The following is a 16,872-nucleotide window of genomic DNA, read 5'->3' as shown; positions in this document are numbered from 1 at the left end:
GAATTTTGTCAAAGTTGTTCTCTATCTAGTAGAATTTGGCTTGAGCTCATTTTTCTTGCCACTGTTGGTTCTTCTATGTTTCGATATGCTAATAATATCAGTAGTTCTTGTGGTCTTTTTCTATATCTATATGGAAGTTATTTTGCACTAGGTGGTATATGTTACCATGCTTCCAATTTTGAGGAAATATCAGACAAATTAAATAAAATTGGAGATTCACTGCTTCATTAAATAAAATGTACAAATTATCGATAAGTATGTACCGCTTTATTCTCCTTGGATCTTGATAAAATTGGAGATTCACTTGCAACGAAAATTTTATTTTGCTTGGAAGTTGAAAGGAGTTATTCGGTTAAAGCAATCACCTGTGTTTCACAATTTTAAGCCACATTCCAATTCAGTGAAAGAAATTCTAACTTTAGAATCTATGTGAACATCTCAATATCAGGTGAAAGGAAGAAAACATGAATGAATATGATGTCAATGAGTTAAATTCATTTTTAGTTTATATATAAACTCATTTTTAGTTTATATAAACCGATGTATATGACAAACATAATATGTCTTGGTTTAGTTGGCTAAGGAATTAATACTTTTTTTAGGATCGGTTTAAACCCCATTAATTCCAATTTTTTTAAATATAAAGATAAAAAGTGTATTTAAACCTTAATACTAATATATTAAAAAATCTGTAAAAAAACATCAAATATGTTTTAGTTCTATTTACGTTTTCTATAGATTTTCCTACGTACCAACGAAGATAAAATAATATTTTTTATAAAAATTTATAGATAACATTAAATCTATAAGAAAATTCGTAGGAAATACATACCAACAATTCAATTGGCATCCCTTATTTAAATATAGGAGCAGACGCCAATTACCTTAACTGACCTATTTTTTTCCTGAAATATGGGTATATTAGAAATTATGATGGAAAGATGAATATATCAATATTAAGGGCCTGTTTGAAATGCATCTTAAAAACTCTTTTTTAGTTTTTGAAAATTTAAAATTTAAAAACTTGTTTGAATATAATATTTTGCAAAAGTGTTTTTAAAAACTCTTTTCTATTTTTCAGTTTTTAAAAGTAAAAAAGTGAAACAGTTTAGTTGTGTTTTGCTTTTAGTTTTTAGTATTATAAAACTTGAAGAAAAAACATAAAAAATTTATAATTTTCATTTATAACATTAATGTGATTTTAAAAGATTAGATTATCAAATAAGTTTTTTCATTTTCATATTTTTAAAACAGTTTTTAAAAATTACTTTATCAAACAAAATTTTTGTTAATTTTCTTCTTAAAAATAGTTTTTTAAAATAGATTTGAAAAACAAATTTTAAGAACTAAAATTGGAAAGTGTTTCAAAGAGGCCCTAAGTGTTGGAAAAATGGTGAAAGTCATTCAAAATAAATGGTATATTAGTTATTGGGTTAACTATGTTTGTAGTCTCTTTAAATATTTCAAATTTCACTTTTAAGTCAAAAAAAATTGATCCTCCTAATAATTTTCATTCATATTTTTGGTCTCATACTAACATCCGTTAACAGAAACTGACGATGTTAGAAATTCGTCAATTTTCCCTCAAGAATTTCACCAAAACTCAATGGATTCCAAACAAAATCTTGATGAATAAGAATCAATATTTCTAATTGATTATGCCTCTTATTCTTCACTCTTCACTTGAGAGAATAAACCAACTTTAATTGCAAGATTTAGCTGCACAATTGATAATGAAAAGAAGCAAAATTGAATTGAGAAAGAAAAGAAAATTAGGATTTTCGAGTAAAGGAAGAAGAAGAAATTTTTGCAGAATTTCTCTCTATTCTTAAACTGAGAATTTTATTCTTTGCAATTGCAAGTTCTCTCTATTATAATGATAAAGGTTATTCCCTATTTATAAATTTTTAGTTTGCTTGCTCCTCTTTGCAATTGCAAGTTCTCTCTATTATAATGATAGAGGTTATTTCCCATTTATAAATTTTTAGTTTGCTTGCTCCTCTTTGCAAGTGCAAGTTCTCTCTATTATAATGATAGAAGTTATTCCCAATTTATAAATTTTTAGTTTGCTTGCTCCTTAAACAAAGTTCAAAATACTTAATTCTGTTAACACTACAAAATTAGACCTAAGTCAAAATTCCTGTTGAGATACACTACTTCGACATTTCGACATTTACAGTTCGACACTTCCTTGCTTCCTTCGAGCAATCTGCTTCGATACAAGAAGTACAATTCAACAGACGTGACATGACACGTTGCAGTGTCAACGTGACAAAGATGCTGACATGGATGCTACGTGGCATTTCGTCCCTATTTTATATTATTTATATTAATTAAATTTATAGCAACGAAGATTTCGTTGCTAAATCTGTCACTAATATAAACATCATACAGGAAATATATTAGGAAGACAATTCTTTTAAGAATTTTTTTTTAAAAACTAAAACTAAAAATTAAGATATTTAAGAGTCTACAAACATATTTAATCTTTAATTATTACGACAATGACTACGGTGTGGGCTCATTCAAAACACTCAGAAGTGAAACCTAAAATAATCATCTTCAAATTTAATTAATGATTGAGATTTATTAAGTTTAAAAAGAAAACACATACATATTTTTACACCTAATCTTAATTTTATCTCTTCCCCACTTGTGAGATGTGTCTTCTTCGTCAAAATATTTTTTAACCTAATTTTAGGTTAACTTTAAGAAAAATTGGCTACACACCACACATAGGCAGATACACCCCTTGCTCAACCAGACATTATATCCTCGTCAATTTTGAAGATTTATTTCCAAATTTAACTTTTTTCCATACCGCTTTACTCTCAACCAACTGAATTTTCTTCTTTTGTTATTTCAAAATCTTATTAAGAGAGAAAAAATAATCTCTTCAAAAATATAAATTATCCATACCGGTTGAAAATGCTGTTTTTTTCTTCAAATATGTTATTTTTAATGTGGATTGATTGATGCTAATGTCCATTTCAGAAATTTCATCGGAACAACTAATTATGGAAAAAACCTCTTCTTTGGTGAAATATCTCCAACAAAGAAATTGATTCAACAGAATAGTATAGTATTCGAGAAAGAATATGATAGTTGGTTGAATTAACAAATTATAACTTTTTGCACGTCTTCCTCACCAAGTTAATTTTATTTTTGCATTAATTACTCCAGCTTTTATTGTCTCGATATTTTATAAACCTCAACAAATTTGTTACGTAAGTAAGTTTTGTTTATAACTAAATAAGTGACCAATTGTTATATTATGTGATAACAGTAATTAAGTAAAATATTATGCTAGCACGAATCTTTATCCAACCATTTTAATATTTGGAATCCAATGCACTTATATTTGGAACACTTTTATCATGGGGATAATGGTATAATTTTTTAAAAATGAAGGGAAAATAGTTGAACGTATTCATGGTTAACCGTAACATTTTAACTTAATATGAGAGAGAAATAAGGGTAAGATTCTAAGTGAAAAGATATACTACTACTAGTATGTGTTCTCTTTTTATTTTCAATAAATCTTGACCATCTATTAAATTAAAACTATTATCTTTTGTCATCTCATTCATTTCTTACTTTTTATTTTTAACCTTTTCTCTTTGTTTTCTTCTATTAATTTAAAATCATATTCTTTTTTCTCACACTTTTTCACTTTATTTTAATTTTTTTCTTTCTCTCTTTTTCTATTTTCTTTTTCCTATTTTCTTTTTAAGTATAAATAATAAAATTTGAACCTCTTTCTAATTTAGTATAGGAAAACATAGAATTTTTTTAAATTTTTAAGACATAAAATTTATCTAAAATAAAAATATAATTATTTAATAATTATTATATATAAGAAAATATTCATAATTTATATGATTATTATTTGTTTTATAATTAAGTAACTAATTTGAAATTGACATGTATGTTTAAGTATATTTTATACTGTATCAAATTGGATAATACGAGTATAGTATCTATTTTATTTTAATAAAAATTTATTTTTATTTAAAAGACAAATTTTTTATTTTTAAATATATATTTTTTTTATTTCTCTATCTCATTAACTATATATCCATTAAAATAAACTATCACTATACTTCGTAATATTCATTTTCTTTAAAAAAAATTGTACTAGTAAAAAAAGCATATTTGTAATTAACAAATGTTAAAAAATTGAAACTACTACAAATTTCTCACTTTTAACTTTTAACTTTCTCTCTTCATTTTATTCTCTTAATTCAAATTTCAAAATTTTCTCACATTTCTTTTTCTTACACTTTCTTATTTTCATTTTAATTTGCCTTAAACGCACTTTTGGTCCCCTAATTTGAATATTTTAATTAAATGGTCCCCCTATTACAAAAACTGTGATTTTGATCCCCTTAATTTTGATGGTCTTTGGATATTGATGATTGGGGTGAAAAATATTTTTTAATTAGGTAGTAAGGATGACTAGGATAATTATTAATTAATATGTTTTTAAATGAATTAATATTTAATAAATTGAATTAATATATTTCTAAATTATTTAATTAACTAAATTTTTTAAAATTAGAGTCATCGGACATTAACTCATCCATTTATAACCAAAGTCCAATATACATATTACCTTTTAAGTTGTGTCTAACACTCAAATTATTTCTAACCAAAACAATGTGAGACTATTAGATAAGCACTTGGTCCACCTCATTTCTCAATCAACATATTATTTTTATCACATGACATAATAACACTTTTTTTCTTCTTATCTTTCTACTTTTTCCCTTCTTTTTTTATCTGTTTCCTACAAAATTGGATCAATTTGTTTGGATGAAAATGAATGCCTTTTACATAGTAACATTTCCTGCTATCTCACGGGTGATTTATCACATCACATAGAACTATTTCTTTATTCTCTTGTTCCATAGTATCATAAAGAACAATCCCTTTAGTCTCTGGCAAATACAACAACGTAACATTGGACAACATTATCACAACTCCAAACACACCTTAAGAGAGTATATTATTCTTCTTTCCAGCAAATATAAAAATGGACATAATATGCAACCAAACATAATAGCTTGTCTCACCAAAGATGTTGTCGTGTTCTGAACACACGTCAGAAACAACTCTATAATGTATATTAGGAACACACTATAAGTTGTACAACAACCAAAGAATGCAACCATTGTTAACAACACTTTAGTTGCTGTCGCTCTGTGAAGGTTACACCATTATTCCAAGTTATGTGTATGTATGACGAACAACGAGAAACTTACATGGAAACAACGATGATAGTGTTAAAGCATTTTAGAAAAACTAGAAAAGTTGCAGTTGCAGGTTGATGTCCTACTGTGGGTTGTTAACTCTAAATTGCATTGTAAAAAAGATGATATCATCATACAAAGGAAAGTTACGCTTAAAAACAAAACAAAATTAATGATTTGTGACAAAATTTGTAGTTTCAATTCAACCACTCTTTCTTTACAACGTGTCTATAGAACTAATCCACAAAACTTTACGACAAGTTTGTACTCATGTGGCCGTCTCTCCTCAAAACTGAGCAACTTTAAATCAAACAAATTTCATCCCTAAGTACCAAAAAATTCCCAACATCCCATAAGTTTTTTTTTTCTTTTCTAACAAGCACATTTTTGAAAAAACAATCGTTATCTATTTTATTTTTGATGTAATTTATCAACTAAATTTTGTTAATGAACAAAACAACTAGAAATGACTTAACTCAAATACATGACTTGACATACAACTAATTGATAGAGACTTCAAAGTTGATCTCTCATGGATGGCAGAAGCAATGTCGTGATGAGTTAATAGTGAGCAGTTCGACATCACAACATCTTCAAGAAACTCAGAATTCTTACATACTAGTAAAAACTATACGTCGGTCATATATGCATGGAAATTAACTTTGTGCAGCTTAGAAAACACCATTGAAATATCGACATTTAACATAAAATTAATATCATTACTGAGGTAAAGTTCTTGAAGGGAAGGAAAGTAATGAGAGATAAGAAGCAAGTCAGCAATAGAGAGAAAAGCAATGTTGCAACAAATGAGAGAGGTTAGAGTTGTAATTTTTCGTGAAAAAGCTCTCAAGCCGCGTGCCAGAATGTTGGGTTGGTTGGAGAGATTAAGCAAAATGAGTTTCAACGGAAAATGAGAGTTTCAGACGAGAAGATTATTGATGGGACCATAGTAACATGAGAAGTCGAGGGAGATGAGATTGATGAACCTTGGAAAGAGGCGAGAGAGTAAACGACAAGTTGGATTCCATACATTGAGAAATGGGGTGGATCAAGTGCTTGCCTAAGAGTCCCACATTATTTTTGGTTAGAAATAATTTGAGTATTTTATAAAGCTAATAGACACAACTTAAAATGTAATATATTAGACCTTGGTTATAAATGGATGGGTTAAAGCCCCATGATTCAAAATTTAAAAGTTTTAGTTAATTAATTAGTTTAGAAACATATTAATTCAACTTATTAAATATTAACTAATTTAAAAATATATTAATTAATAATTATCATAATTTAAAACATATTAACTAATAATTATCCTAGTCATCCTTGCCACTTAATTAAAAAGTATTTTTTCATCCCAATCATCACTGCCACGTCTGCAAAAGTGAAGGGGCTATAAAAATCCAAAGATCATCAAAATTAAGGGACTAAAATCACATATTTTGTAATAGGGGATCAATTATTTAAAAAGTCCAAACTAAATGGACCAAAAATACATTTAAGCCTTTTAATTTTTTTCTCTTTATTTTCTTTTTCCTATTTTAGTTTTTAAAGTATAAATAATAAAATTTAAATTTCTTTTTAATTTAGTAAAGAAAAACACATAAACATTTTGAATTTTTAAAATACAAAATTTATCTAAAATAAAAATATAATTATTTTTTATAATTTTTATATATAAAAAATATTCATAATTTATATGATTATTGTTTGTTTAATAAATAAGTAACTAATTTGAAATTATTAATTAACATGTATATTTAAATACGTTTTATATTGCATCAAATTGGATAACACAGATCATTATTATCACAATATCTATTTTATTTTAATAAATAATTATATTTATTTGAGACACAAATTTTTATTTTTAAATATGGTTTTTTTTTATTTCTCTATCTCATTGGTCTTCTTTTATATGATAATTTAATACAATTGAATTTATATAATTATTATTTATTTTAAAATTAAATAATATATTATAAATTGATACGTATATTTACAAATATTTTATATTATATCAAATTAATATTATTCAATAATAAAACATTAATTTTCCATTTCTCGGATCACTAACAAAAATATATATATTTTATTTTAATCAATTTTTTTTTCTATTTCAAATTTATGAATATATATAAATACATTTTATTTAGTAATAAATAAATTTATCGGTGGAAGCACCTCAATCTTACTAGTTGAACTTGAAAAACCACGGCTAGACAAAACTCATCGTTTTGATGACACTTGGCCTGTCATCGTCACCGTCCCATTCCGACACTATTCATTTCGCTCCGTGAAAGAAAAACAAAGCACCCCTCTCATCGTCGGCTCAACTATCGCTGCTTCGATCACCACAGTTCCAATCGATCTCAATTTTCACACAATTTTCTTCTAAGAATGCCGGAGCGAGACGCAGGTTGGGATTTTTACCTCCGAACGCTATCTACCAGTGCCAGAGATTCCAACACCGCTAACGATCCTGCTTCCGATCCTTCTCTTCTTCAATCCGTACAATTTTCATATTTCCATTCCAACACATTCTCTATCTATCTATATCTCTCTTTTTATATCCATTAATATAATTTTGTACTATTGTTTTGATTAGGTGAAGAAGCTTCATGAATTATGTAAGGTCGAGAATTCCGAAGACTTGGTAGCTAGGGTTTATCCGCAGATTAACAAGATTTTTCAGCGTGCTGTGGCTTCACTTTCTCAATCTCAAACCTCCAATGGTCTTCTTTTACTCGTATGCCTTTATTTTTTCCCTTTCTCAATAGTGATTTTATCATTATACTTGCTTTGTATTCAATTCGGTTCAATTCAGTGTTTTGTTCTTTGGTTCACAGGAAATTCTTCAGTTTTACCTGGATTTTGGGGAGGTTGTTCTTCATGATGCTGATCCTAGTCTTAGGACCTTTTTCCGATCATGTTTGAGCAGGTAATTATATCATTATGTCTATGTGTGAGAGATAGAGCATGAGCTGACGATGTTAATGTTGATTTTTCTAATTTCAATATTACATTGATTGTTGAGATTGATTTGACTTAAATTAAATATCAACTATCATGTACCAGACTAGGATTAAATGATCAAGTCTCAACCAACTTTTTCACTTAAGACACCATCGTCCTCTGTGTGTAGTTTATTAGATAGTTCTATTAACTTCATATTCTGATCTAGCAGAGCTTGTTCTCTTGTTCCTCTGTTAGTCTTTACCTTATAAGTAGTGATAAATTGGTTTGGTGGTTTGAGAGGAGAAACGTAAGGGTTGGAGTTGGAGAGATAAGCTACCGAGAGTTCAACTCCCCCATGGACATTTCTAACAACTAAATAGTAATTACTAAATTTGCCATTAAGGAAAAATCTCTACCCAATCCTTAATGATGCTATCAAAAGTGAGGAGAAAGAAATGAGGTATAAAAGGGCAACCATAAGATTTTTTGGGACTCTAATGTTTTGTACAAGTACATGTTTGAAATCAATGGTTAAGAAGTAAAATATAAAGGAATGTATTATTCCGAATATATGAAACTGCTGTCAATCTTGCTTTCAAAAAGTCAAAACAACTACAGAATGCATTTTAACTATGAAATGAAAGTGCAGATTGCAGAACATGTCACAGAAATTTAAAAGTTAAATTACATACTAGAATTTAAATTGTCATTACCTATTCTAGACTTCTACTGGAGTGGGATTATAAGGCTCGATCAAACATTACCTTTAGTGGTTGATGATAGTGAGCTGAGCAAAATTTCAATATTTCGGAAGTACATGATGTATGATTATGAACATGAGTGGAAGACCGGGAATATCTAAGTATGGCAAGAGGCTCTTTGTCATTGTTGCTCTCTCATGCAGCCATTACAGGGAAGTGAGAAGTGAGAGGAGAGGTGTGAGCCACAAGTTAGGGAGTCTTGATAATTTGCTGGGCACGAGAGAATCTAGAAAATTTAACCTACTCAATCTCAATCCGGATTCATGATACTGTTTACCCTTAAGATTGTGAGAAAGGTTATTCCAGTATAACTAACAGCATCTTTCCTGACCAGCCAAACAGTAGTTAACTGGGGAGTTTTTGGATTTTACATCTAAATTGTTTATCCCCCAAAGTACTCCTTTACTAATCATACCCTAAGAAAAGTATTTTCCCCTATCTCCGCCTACTCTTATTTGAGGATATTAGTATCACTTGAATATCTTTTGTTACTTACAAAAGACCAATATCACTAGCGTTGTGATTCTATTATATTATTTGCATCCTGTTTCAGGGAGTTCGCTGATCCTGTCGTTGCAGAAGCAATGCTTGAATTTCTCATTATCAACAAGAAGAGGATTTTAACTTCTTTCCCTAACTTAATGCCTCAGGTAAAAGCTATGATCGGCTCCACTGACCATTATTAAGAATGTAAGACATGATCAAGTAGGGAAAAACTTAATAATTAATGTGAGTATACTTTCTTAAGGTAGAGTATTTTGTTTAAACAGATACTTTTATGTATTAAGGTGGTAGGTAACCCGGTTAGTTATCCAGTTAAGAACTTAGTTATGGGAGCAAATGGATAACAGAAGGTGGCATTTTAGAGAAGTAAGACATCATGATGAATGCAGAAACTTTTCAGAGCTGAACAAAAATGAGAGATCGCTTCCTTTAAATTTGGTATGCTGATATTAAGGGATAAGCAAGAAAATGAAACTGTGAGAGACCTGTTTCATTTGAATTTAAATTTAAAAAATGAGGAAAACACAAAAACACAAGACCATAGTGGGAACCCTAGGGATCCTCATTTGATATATAAGGATGCATAATGAGTAATGACAGTACATTTGATTTGATTTGATTTGATTTGATCTATGTTTTTTCTATTTGCAGTTTTTTCCATTGTTGTTAAAGCTGATGGCTTGGAATGGGGAAAGGTATGGTACTCTTTTACTTGGGTTGATTTGGGGGTGGGGGTGGGAGTAAAGGGAACCAAGATAATCCCTTGTCCCTAACTATAGAACTTGTTTGGAACATTTTTGTTTTGTCCCATACATATGTGATTCTCTACAAATTTCTAGATGCATTTATTACTATATCCTTTATTAATACTAGTAGTAGTAGTACCGATTTGTCTTGGAATATGAAAAGACAACATTGATTGCATTTATCTACAAAAGGTAATTTACTACTGTAATCATCATATACACAAGTTATTGGGAAAATTCCAAGTCCCACATTAGTTAGAGATAAAGCCTTAAAATAGTTTATATAAAGTGACTCCCCTCATCTTACAAGCCGATTTTGTAGGATTTAGTTAGACCTAACAATATTTCTTAAGATGGTATTAGAGCCTATCCTAGATCACTTATTAGGCTTCCCGTATCGTTCAATGAGGCCGGAGCGTGAGGGGGTGCATTGGGAAAATCCCAAGTCCCACATTGGTTAGAGGTAGAGTCTTAAAAGACTTTATATAGAGTGACACCCTCACCTTACAAGCCGGTTTTGTAGGGTTGAGTTAGGTTCAACCACATTTCTTAACATAAGTTATGCACATTAACTACACTATCAAAATTTGTTAATTTACGTAATTTTTTTTGTCTAAGGGTCTTATAAATGGGGATAGGGTAATACTTTATTTCTGCCATATTTTGAAACAGTTAGTATAATCTTTAGGCGATTGTGTGCTCCCAAATCTTAAAATGCTCAAGGAGTTTTTTTTTTCTTTTGCTTTTTCAAGTATTGATGCTTTAAAGATGGAAATAATTAGTATCAACAACAGGGGTGACAAAACTTGAAAACAAACTTTTGTACAAGGTTGATAAATATTGTAAAGGAAATCTGTTTAGTTGTTTATTGCAAGATATTTGAAGTTGAACTGTTTGTGATTATCAGGAAAGAATATTTAATCACTGTTTAATGGAATCAAATATAATTGGTTCTTGGTTTCATAATTTCTTTTATTTTCAAATTGATATTACACGGTTCTGTAGCTATATCTTTATGGAAGTCTTTGTTTGGAAATTTTTTAGAGTGTGAGGCGTGTCTCAAGACATTGGACAAGGTTTTGAGGACTAAATTTGTTGGTTTTGGTAGAAGTACAAAAGGAAGAGTTTGGGGATTGGATATTGTTCTTTATTGATGCTTTTTTTCTTCTCTTTGGTTTGTATTTTCATTTTTAGGAAGATATTTTATTTTTGTATTTATTGCATTCATCTTTTTATCTTAATGATGTTATTCTTTCATCTGAAAAATGAAGAAAAATATTTTGCTTTTCTAGCTTACTGAATATTTGTACTTGAACCATTTTTCACTTACCATGTATTAGTCTTTGTGACGTTTGTATGAGGTCCTAATTCCTCATACCAACATTTGACCTGTTTTTCCCTTTTCATTGCATAACATGACTATACCACAATTTGGAGTCTGAAATGAAACAAAACATTGATATTTCACAAGACTTGCAGTATGTTGAATTGTAGTGTGTTAGAGACTTAGAGTGTTCCTAAATCCTAATAGATCACAAGGGATATTGCCTGAATATTTTTTTAATCCACTCTTGCAGATCAGAGAAACAAATTTTAAAAGCCTTTCCGGGATTGATGTCACCCGGTTCATTTATTCCATTGTTTCCATCTTTACTAGACTTGCCTAGTAAGTTAAGGTTTACGACCATTTCTATTCTGTGTACCATTTCCTTTTTTAGAAAAGATCAAAATATGTTCGAATATATGAAATATGTCTCATAGCATGTGTTAGTAACAGACCCCTAATAATATTACCGTGAGAATGCCACTTGTATTAAGCTTTATGATTTCAGAATATAATGATAAATTGATAATAATTTTCTTCTTATGTTCTCTAACAATAACTTAATCAGTTCAACATTTCCTGCCCATCTTTGCTAGTTTTGGTAGTGGCATTGGAGAAGGTGGAAAAAAACTCCGGACCACTAATTGGAAGCAGCATTGCTTCAATTCAAAAAAATACGGCTCCTAAGGTTATCTTTGATGCTATGAATTTGAGTGAAGTCTAGCCACTGTTGCATTTATGCACAATATAAGTGAACTTAGTTCTTTATAAATTAGATGCTACTTGCCCTTATGGATGAAGCATATACTGGTTCAACTATAGAAGATGGTGGAGGAGATTCTGAATCTGAGGATAGCAGTGCAATTGATGTGGCTGATCCGTTGTTTCTTGAGATCTTAAAGGATGAAAATGATGGTATCGCTGTATGTTTTTACCTCTCATATTGTTATTCACCATTCTAAGTTCAAATTGTTTTTATTCTCACGTTTAAGATCAAAATCCAAGTTACACATATTTTCTAAGCCAACATGTTCACCGCATGTCAAAAGTTGCTAGCACAAAAGGATTGATAAAATGTTCATTATCAATCTATCACCAATAAATAGGAATACTTTCTAGTTTGAACACTCTTAAAGGTTAATATCCGCCTCTAATATGAGATTCCTCTTACATGAACATGAGGCACTCACTAAACTCTTAAACAATCATCACCCACATGGCATTTCTTATTTTTATTCTTATTTTCCAAGTTCAAATTCAAATGATTGATTATCGCAACATATTAAGTTCAAATTAAATCCTTAATAACCATGTTCACATATAAAATATATTCTGTGAAGTTTCACCTTATTTGCTTTTGAAAAATAAAATAAATGCCAAGAAACTAAAGTCTTAAATTTGTAACATTTATATATGCATAGTATATTTAAGTCTAATATATACACACACATAAGATATTTATTTACTAAACTGTACACAGACTACAAACTAGTTCAAGGTAAATTTATGAGTTGCTTTTATTATGTTTGAAATTATAACTCCATTACAGTTCAACATTAATTTTTGGGATATCAAGCTCAACTTGGGATATTCAAAGTAAATTCTATTATATGTCAGGAACGGCCCTGGTCATCATCAGTGATGACCACAATATTACAGACTGCAGTCAATAGTGCTTACTCTGATAGGTTGAAGGCAGTACTCCGCCTAACACCTCGTCTTCTTGACGTGTACTTTTCCATAGCATTGCGCGACGTGAATGATTGTAAGTTTTGTTATTACATATGCTTGTTTGACTTTGCATTTGTGGATTTTCTTGAAAATTTAGTTGTGGAAATGTATTCATCACCTGTCTTTCTTGACGTTTTCCCCCCATTCTTTTACACACTTTCAGCTTTGATCTGTGCACTGGTTCCCCTGCTTATGTCACGGTTTGCAACAATATTTCCAGACAAAATATTCTCTTATGAGGTATCAATTATATCTTGTCATAATTGTGAATGTTATGCTTGAGTAGTTAGTGTATATGGAAAGTCAATGCAAATTAGTCAAATATTGATTAACTGTTTTCATTTTCTATTGTTCATGCCTTCTGTCAGTAAGGTTGCCTAACATGATTTGTTATAAATTCCAACTTTTAATTTTGACTTTTTAAAGTTGTTTCATTTGCAATCTAAGTTCTCTTGTGCTTTTAGGTTCATAAGCGGCTTTTGGAGTTTATGCTCTCCACATTTCAGCGCTACCCAAACTTCATTGCCCTTTTAAAGGTATCTTTTGACATTATATTGCTTTAATTTTTTATTTCACGCGTTGTTCAACTTTTAGTTAGTGATCAGCAACTCAGCATAGATCTATGATAAGAACAAAGAAAATGGAAAAGAAGTGAAAAGATGAAATAGAAATTTATGTAGATAATTTTGGGATATTACAACACAGGTTTTCTCCTGGATAGAACATTGTGGCGGAAGTTGATCCATGTAGCCGACCCCACTTAGTGGGATAAGGCTTGGTTGTTGTTGTACAACACAGGTTTTCGAGAGTCTGTCTCTCCACAATTCCAATTCTTCCTAATTTTTCTCAATGCTTTCCTAATTCTGGTTTGCCTCTATTTACACCGCATTTAGCATCTGTTCCTAATTGGCACAATTAATTTGAAGAGTTGTGACTGTCCCCATTTGTAACTGCTCTAGATTTGATGTTGTTTGGCTCCAAGGGTTGCATCCTTTCTCCACCAGTTGCATCCATTGGGCGTGTCTCTGCACCAAGGGTCATGCCCTCCTGATTCACATCTCCTGAACTTGCACCCCTTGGGTTGGTCGTGACTGTTGGTGGTTTGCACCCTGCTGCTGTTGGTCTAAGGCTGTTGCTTTCCTTGCTTGCTGTCTACAGGTGTAAACCTTGGTGATGAGTGACCTACGCTTATCAATCTACCTGGAGACAGATAGCAAGACCATTACGAATGTGACCTGAAAGATTGTGTTTTTGACAGTATGATAATTTTGTTGTTGAAGGGCCATTGCTAATAAATCCATTTGATGCCATTTAAAATTGTATCCATTTTTAATTTTTTTGAAATATTGCTCCATTTGTCACTTATTCTGTGTGATTAAACATCATTTGATCATTTTATGTCTTTGAAAGCTATGTCTTTTGCCAAGAACAAACTAACTTGTAAGAGCTTAAGCTGTTAGGCTATGGCTCATATCAAGAACCAATTCTCCTAAAAGCTTAAGTTGTAAGGAAAAAGCTAATTAATGATTGAAGGATTGGTAATGCACAAGCATACTCTTAACTTTTGCTGAAATTCAATCTTTGCAAAAATGGGGGCAACAAGGATCAGATTTTGATGATCTAGTTAATATAAGCCCTCCTATCATTTCAAGAACCAGCCCTTTTAAACTCAAGAAATTTCTGGATGACTATATCTAACATCTCATGAATTTGTTGCAGAAACCTATAATGGACAGACTTGGAGAAGCTTATGACAGCCCAGACAAGGTTAGTCAAGAACTATATTAACTATATGTGGGAGTGCTGCAACAATCTTGGATTGAGCATTCATTGAATTTTCATTAGACAGAATTGGCATTGCAATTATGTTGGGCCATTGGAGAGCATGGTGGTGGTGGTGGATCTCACAAAGACGAAGCCCGTGAGCTTTTTGAGAGTTTAGAACTACTTCTGTATGAAAACCTTTCCTCAAGGTATGATGTAGCATAAACCTTGCTTCTTCCAGTTCCGAGAGATTTAATGGGTAATTGTTTGATGAATTATCTTTTGTTTTCTTGTCAGTCGTCTGGGCATGGCACATGAGTTATCCCTTAGTTCTGATAAGGATACCTACAGAAGGTCATCGCAGTCCAGGCTTATGTGTTTTGTTGTGACAGCCATTGCAAAACTTGCTACGTATCACCGCGAATTACTACCAAGAGCACGCGTATCTTTGGGCAAGGTATCTTTGTTTCATAGAGCAAATCATTAGAGGTCATTAACGCAATTATTTCTAATTGAGGACATGCTTTTTAGGTTGCTCGGTCTCGAATTTCTGATATGAGAGTATGGAGCCGTGCATGTGATTTCTTGGGGTTGATGAAAGACCCTGCTATATGTTCATCCATATTAGGACCTTCAGGATCTTCACCAGGTACCACACAGAAAATTGGCAGCATAAACTGGAGTGAAGGTGCAACAAAGATGACTGCACACATTCCATTTTACATTCTTGGTGAACAAGAAGGTGGAGGATATTTTGTTCCCCTCCCTCTGTGCTTTTCATGTATCTCTTCACACACTTTTTTTTGAGAATATAGTTGGAGTAGATGATTTTTTGACTCCCTTTCACACACACACACGCGCTCTTGCCCTATATTTCCTGCATGTGGCTTTACTTGTATCAGTGTGAGTTTGGTGCTCGAGAAAAACCTGATCTTTGCTGCTTATTTTTTCCCTTTGTGAAAATGTGTTGCTTACTTTTGGATTATTTTCTGTTACAGGACCACCTTTTCATGATTTCTCTATCTCAGATATCCTTTCACGAAGATGACGGAAGCTAAAATTCTTCTAGGTCTTTTTCCCCTTTACTGTAATCATCTTGGTATCTTTCTGATTAATTTTTGTTATCTTCATTTTTTGATCTGTACATTAATTAAATCCTCTCATTACTATCAACATACATTGGTTAAGAGATTGTACAGTCAGGTGTATGCTATTGTCTTGTCAAAATTCTACGATAACAACAATTTTACCGAGTTTGTATAGGTGTGAGAGTGGAGAGTGACGGAGGGGATGATGAAAAAAGTAAGAGAAGTTAAGAGAGATAGAGAGGATGGAGAGGGTGTAAAGAGTATTTGGAATTAGAGAATCCATATCCACCCCTATTGGTGGTGGAAGCTCGCTCCTTTAAGGCGTCTGTCCAAACACGACAACTCAGATGTTTGTAACAGGACTCTCAAAATAGTCACAATGCCACAACAAAACATTCAGGTTCTCTAGAGTTTTTTTTCCCTACATCCATGACTTGAAAACTTTTGGCCTCATGATCCATACAATCAATAAACCAAGATCGGTTTGAAATAACCATCCAAAGTGGAAGGGTTGAGATTTAAGACAAGTTTGGACTTGGCATACTTTAGGATCTTTTTAAGGTCCAAATAAGCCTTAAGGTTTAGAGCGTTTCTTAATGCACCCTTAAGACTTCTTAGCCACCACGTGAGATTATTTAAATGTTCTTAATTTTCGGAGATGCATCTCCGGACGCATCAAATCCTGAATGAACAAATATACCGTACAATAAAAAATAAAAAATAGACATACATAATTCTAGATGGACA

General features: G+C 31.2%; 1 protein-coding gene across 1 annotated transcript; it reads left to right on the top strand.

The window, feature by feature from the left end:
• The first annotated feature begins 7,434 nt into the window (after positions 1–7,434).
• Positions 7,435–16,245, top strand: LOC127101376 (uncharacterized). The gene is made up of 16 exons (XM_051038765.1): positions 7,435–7,760; positions 7,858–7,998; positions 8,099–8,190; positions 9,522–9,618; positions 10,124–10,167; positions 11,796–11,884; positions 12,139–12,230; positions 12,319–12,465; positions 13,160–13,307; positions 13,437–13,513; positions 13,738–13,809; positions 14,993–15,040; positions 15,119–15,246; positions 15,335–15,494; positions 15,569–15,779; positions 16,036–16,245. Exons 1-16 carry the CDS (start codon positions 7,650–7,652, stop codon positions 16,083–16,085), a joined length of 1,707 nt encoding a protein of 568 aa, XP_050894722.1. The 5' UTR covers positions 7,435–7,649; the 3' UTR covers positions 16,086–16,245.
• Positions 16,246–16,872: the final 627 nt, after the last annotated feature.

The sequence above is a fragment of the Lathyrus oleraceus genome, chromosome 7 (assembly GCF_024323335.1).
Source record: "Lathyrus oleraceus cultivar Zhongwan6 chromosome 7, CAAS_Psat_ZW6_1.0, whole genome shotgun sequence".
Taxonomy (NCBI): Eukaryota; Viridiplantae; Streptophyta; class Magnoliopsida; order Fabales; family Fabaceae; genus Lathyrus; species Lathyrus oleraceus.
This window is presented reverse-complemented; position numbering and strand designations above follow the sequence as displayed.